The following is a 6,000-nucleotide window of genomic DNA, read 5'->3' on the forward strand; positions in this document are numbered from 1 at the left end:
ATGAAAACATTACATACAATTTTCTAATAATAAAAATAGTTCAAGTTCAAGTAGGCTTTATTGTCATTACAACCATATACAGTTAGTATACAGTGAAACGAAACAACGTTCCTCCAGGACCAAGGTGCTACATGCAACATAAATTTACAACATAAATTAACAGAGACACTAAACTAGCTAACCAAGAGGCCTAGTTAACTGGCTAGCAGAGACAGGACAGAGAGACCTAACATAAATTACAACATAAATTAACAAAAACTAACTAGCTAAGTATAACTATTTTAACAGACAACATAAAGTGCACGTGCATATGTGCAAACAAGAGCAACAACAAAGTGACAGTGCGCAACCACGACATAACAGAACATAAAAATATGGTGTTGAGGTAGTGGGTAAACGTAACAGTTACAGAACATAAAATATGGTGTTGAGGTAGTGGGTAAACGTAAACATTCTTTAAAAACAGCAGCAAGAATTGAGGAATTAGTGCAAAAATTAGTCCAGTAATGATCATTAGGCAAAAAGATAAACAGTGAAGCATTTACAGGTTGGTGTGTACGATAAAATACAAACGTTCCGAGCATTTTATAAATTAGAAACCACTGTAAAATTTAAATATTTCAAGCATTCTCTTGTTTTTATTTTAATCCTTATGGGTTACAGCTCATGAAGTCACAAATAAAGTGAAATCTTAAATTCTAATTTTTCACAGATGAAATCTTAAATATTTGAATATTTTATTTTAAGTTTGAATTAAATTAAATTTGAAGTAAATTACTATATGCAGTGAAACCTCGGATTGCAAGTAACGCGGTTTGCGAGTGTTCTGCAAGACGAGCAAAGATTTGTAATAAACTTTGACTTGAAAAACGAGCAAGTCTTGGTTTACGAGTCCCGAGTATTATGTATCACGCATGCGCTTCTTGTTTTGATGCCAAGCATCACGTGATCAATACTGGGCCAACGATTTTTCTCTCTCCTGTGCTCGCAGAATTGTGGGTAATCGTCGCCCCTGCTGGGTCTTAGTGCGCGTCTCTCCCTGGTATAATCAACATCCGTGCACGCGTGTACTGTTTACAATAACACTGTGACTACACGTGTGTGTAAAACATTTTATTTTGTGTTTGTAAGCGCATGTGTACAGCATGCGTGTATTGTTTCTTATAACACACGTGTGAGCGTATATAGCAAAAGAAAGTCTCATTAGAAGGTTAAAAATATAATTTGACACCGTGCCAGGTCACACACTCCCTCTCTCGCCTTTAGTGTGTGTGTGTGTGTGTGTGTGTGTGTGTGTGTGTGTAGACTAATGATTATAAATACGTCTGGGAAAACATCAAGGAAACTCACTCTGGCCATTTTAATAATTAATTGATGTGAAGTTTCGGGTCATTTTCTGACGCGCATAAGTTCACTGACACCAATAAAGAATAGCGTTGTATCCCTGTTTGCTTTTATTATTTTACATCACAACGTTTTGTCTTCATTCGGCGTGCACTCAAATAAAACTAAAGTCTTATAAAGGCTATGTATTTTATATAGTTTTATTATATAGTTTTTGCCCATTAATTACAACACCTAAGGCTCACCCACTTTTTCTGATGCACACCCAGAGTTTTCTGGCTACGCGAATGTTCCAAATGATAAAATACAAAGGCTCACTGTGTTAACATTTACTTTGCTTAAATTTGATGGAACTAAGAAACGCCTATATTTAATTTAAATTTTAAATTTGTACTGTAATTTTAGTACTGTGATTGTACATTCGTTTAACATTTTACTTGTATTTTATAAGGTTTATAAGGCGTCAGTCTATAGTTATATAGCGCCACTCAGTGGTAAAAGCCAGCAAACAGACAAGCCCATATGTCACCACCATGAGGCGTGGCGGTAAAACCAGAATACCCTTGAGTAACCACTGTGTGTGTGTGTGTGTGTGTGTGTATGTATATATATATATATGTGTATGTGTATGTGTATATATATATATATATATATATATATATATATATATATATATATATATATATATAGAGAGAGAGAGAGAGAGAGAGAGAGAGAGAGAGAAGGTAGGGAGATAGAACATTCTTCTGTAAATATTTTTTTATTTTTATAACTGATTGTAAATCATCTTGTATGCCATGAGGTCCCCAAAAAATGTTTTTTCTTTTCGATGAACGTTCATCTTAATGGTAATGTTAAAGATCATTGATACACAAAATAAAACAAAATAATTTTCACTATTTGTTTACACTGTTTGTGCTAAAGTTTCATGTTGAATAAAATTGTTAATAGTAACTAAAGAGCAGAAATTTCTGGAGAAATCTTAAGTGTGCCTCTGCAAAAGCCGGGTAACTCCTAATGGGCGTAGATACCAACCAATGCGTGATTGAGCCTTCCGTTGCATCACCGTCGCAGCCATGATGTCACAGCGGAGGCCGGCCGCAATGTTAAGTCTATGGGACTTTTTGAGGCCAGTTTTTTGGGGATTTTGGGAGCACTGCCCGACGGCCGCCCACCAAAAGTCATAGCACACCATTCCCGAGCGAGCCGCACGGAACTGTGTAACATACGTGTGGGTCGTCTCGAAACTGTGGGACGAGAAACGCTGCAAAGTTTTAGGGATATAATAAATGGATTGCGGAATGATTTCTAGGGGAGAAGAGTAATAAGTGTGCGCCGGCTTAATTAATTGTACCTTAATTAATGTATTTACCTATTTAAGTAACACAGCAAAAATATATTTGTGTTCGTCTGGACTGATATTTCTTTTTTTTTTTTTTTTTTTGTCCATACAGAACCTGTCAGTGTGTGCATGCATTTCTGGTGATGGCATCTCGCCCACAGTTGTACCAGGAAAATGCCCAAGTCCGGGATGCCAGGAGGCTTTCCTTATTTTCCTTTGTATGATCTGTGTCTGCAGCATGATAGGAGCCATGGCTCAGACACCATCTGTTATCATCCTTATCAGGTAATACAGCTTGAAAAATTTAGAAAATGTTTCAACTTGCATCCAAGTCAAAAGAGTTTATGATTTTTATTTATTTTATTTTTTTTGCATACACATTTGGAAATTATAGAGAATTAATAGTTTTTAATTTAAACTGCACAGTATGATGTTAAACAAAGCAAGGTTTTGAACATTATAGTGCTTCTGAAGCATTTAAAAATGCAACTGCACAACAAATAAATACAAATCACATCTATCTCTGTCTTTTTAGGACGGTCAGCCCAGAGTTGAAGTCATATGCACTTGGCGTTCTGTTTCTCTTATTGAGACTGCTGGGTAAGATACATCTATCTGTTCACTGATAGTTTAGGTCCACATTTTGTTATTTTAAGCCATCAAATGCCTTGAATGATCTTTTCTTCATGATAATTGTTAGCATTTAATTAAAATTGTAATCCATAATCACTTAATCTTATTGTATCACAGGATTCATCCCACCTCCTTTAATCTTCGGTATGGGGATCGATTCCACATGCCTTTTCTGGAGCAGCGAGTGCGGCACAAAGGGCGCATGCATGCTATATGACAATGTGGCCTATCGCCACCTCTATGTGAGCTTGGCCATTGTATTAAAAATAATTGCCTTTCTTCTGTATACTACAACATGGCAATGTTTACGCTGCAACTACAAGAAGTACATCAAGAACAATGAGCTTTATGTGACATCCACTGAAATTTTCTCTTCTGACATTAATTTGGATAGTTTGGACAAAGACATTAACAGGACAAAATTTATATACAACCTGGAAGATCATGAATGGTGTGAAAACATGGAATCTGTTTTATAGTGGCTGGTACTTATTAATGCATAAATGTTTTTTTGAATGGATCATATTGCTTTTATATTAGTTCTTCAAAGCTAGCACTTGATTTCTGGCTTTTACAACAATTCATTAGGGTTACAGTAGAATGCTAATAATTTTTGATCCATTGTGGTTCTTAGAAGATGCGTCAGAGAATGGTCCTTGTTCAGTTCCAGTGATTTACAGTCAGGTTCATAAATATATTACATTGTTATTGTTACATGGTTATTATTTGTCTACCACGGTATATTGAAATTAAATAATGAATATGAGCTCAACATGCGGAAATGCATCTGCTCATTTTATGGGACCAACAATAATTGGACAAGCTAACATAATCACAAATTTTATGTGATTTTTGTGACTGTAATACTTGGTACAAACTTTATTTTGCAGTAAATGGTTGTCCAAACCCTTGAACATAAAGATCACCAGATGCTGGATTTCGTCCGTGGTGGTGCTCTGTCAGGCCTTTACAGTAACTTTTTTCAGCCCCTGCTTGTTCTTGGCTCATTTGGTTAAATCTGAGCAGATAATATAGCCTTGGTATTTTATATATTTATTTATGTGACTGTTGACAATTGAAAAACTTATTTTGTCAAGAGCTTCATTAATAATTACCCTGAAATCAGTTTTACTGTCATTATTACATGCCCATACCATAAGATGAGGTGGTATCCTTTGGATCATGAACAGTTAACTTTTCTATTTTCTGTTTCCTTCCCATCCTTTTGGTACCCATTCATAGTTGTCTCTTTTATCCATAGAAAGATATTCCAGAACTGTACAAACTTTTGTTTTTAATTATTATTATTGTCTTCAGGCTTTTGAGGTTAACATCTTGCTTTTTGCTTCTATTGATTGTTTACTCTGACACAGATTTTGCGGCAGGTGTTTTTGATCTGGCAATTGTTGTGAAGGGCTTTTGTCACAGGGATTAAATTATTCTGTTATTTACCACACTTGCTTTCCATGTCTTTTGGTATTTCTGAGCCCACCTGTGTTCTTTTTTTTTTTTTCTAAGAATGTACCAGGTAATGTATTTATTACTAAAACTTTAATTCACGTACTTGTAAATGAAATAATAAAGGGGGAAATAATTAACATTTGGCCAAGGAACAGAATGCAGCCAATTGCTAAGGTATGTTTGGTCACATAAAAAGGCAGGGACCACAAATGCCTTATTACACTGCTCAGCAATTTGGATGTAAATACCCTCAAATTAAATGTATTTGCACATAGTTTTAGTAATATTTATTTTTTAATTGTAACTTCAATATGCGATGGTAGACAGAAAAAATACAAATAACTTTGCCTGTGAACAAATAAGGTATCTGACTGCTGTAGTTGGTACTTAAAGTATTAGCCGTCACTTAGATCATTTATAGCATGCTATGTTTAAATAGGTATATCAGAATGTTATATTTATGAGTTTGTTTGACCAGATGACCAGAAAGAAAAATGTATGTAATATGTAACTAACCACTTGGGTTAGTTTTCAATTTGTTTGATACCCAAATGTAAATATTATGGGTTTTGCACATTCTCTCACACACAAACACACATAACCATGATAAGCCATAAACATGGACCTGAACTTCATAAGACCTCTGATGGTTTGCTGTGATATTTGGCAAAAGGGCAATAGCAGCAGATTTCAAGTTCAGAATGTTGTAATGTGAGACAGGTCTTATACAATGCTTAATTTGATTGAGATATAGAGAATTGAACGGCCAGTTTTGCTGTGGTCATAAAGGGATGGACATGGCCAGGAGTAATACTCATGTAGGCTATAGCATTTAAAGATGCCCAGTTGGTATAAAGGGGCCGCCAAACTTGTGCCAAATTCTGACCCTGCTATCTAACTAATTCAGTAGAAATTCAAGAGATCAGATTAGGCATTTATTTTCAATCAGCTATTGTCTAATTTTGTGAGCCCATGGGAACTGTAGCCTCAGTTTCCTGTTCTTACCTATGTCCTGTACTTGGGTCTTCTGCTACTATAGCTCATATACTTCAAGGTTTGATTTGTGTGTATATATATACTAAGAAAACAGTCAAGAGCCTTCCACTGGACAATTACTGTGTTTTTAAAAAGGAGTTCATATTTTTTAGCTGTGCCAAATATTTATTTAACCCTAACTGAACCAATGAGTAGCTTCTCATTTCCTGAACAAGCATGTTAGA

The 6,000-nt window shown here is 35.3% G+C and overlaps 1 protein-coding gene across 1 annotated transcript in view; it reads left to right on the forward strand.

Moving 5' to 3' along the window:
• slco3a1a (solute carrier organic anion transporter family member 3A1a) overlaps positions 1 to 4,775 on the forward strand; it is a 90,293-nt gene extending 85,518 nt beyond the window's left edge. Inside the window, exons 8-10 of the mRNA XM_053501180.1 lie at positions 2,799 to 2,971; positions 3,222 to 3,286; positions 3,437 to 4,775. Of these exons, the coding sequence (XP_053357155.1) occupies positions 2,799 to 2,971; positions 3,222 to 3,286; positions 3,437 to 3,798 (600 nt within the window). The 3' untranslated portion in view covers positions 3,799 to 4,775. The remainder of the gene's footprint in view (positions 1 to 2,798; positions 2,972 to 3,221; positions 3,287 to 3,436) is intronic.
• Positions 4,776 to 6,000: the final 1,225 nt, after the last annotated feature.

Source organism: Clarias gariepinus, chromosome 7 (assembly GCF_024256425.1).
Source record: "Clarias gariepinus isolate MV-2021 ecotype Netherlands chromosome 7, CGAR_prim_01v2, whole genome shotgun sequence".
Lineage (NCBI taxonomy): Eukaryota > Metazoa > Chordata > Actinopteri > Siluriformes > Clariidae > Clarias > Clarias gariepinus.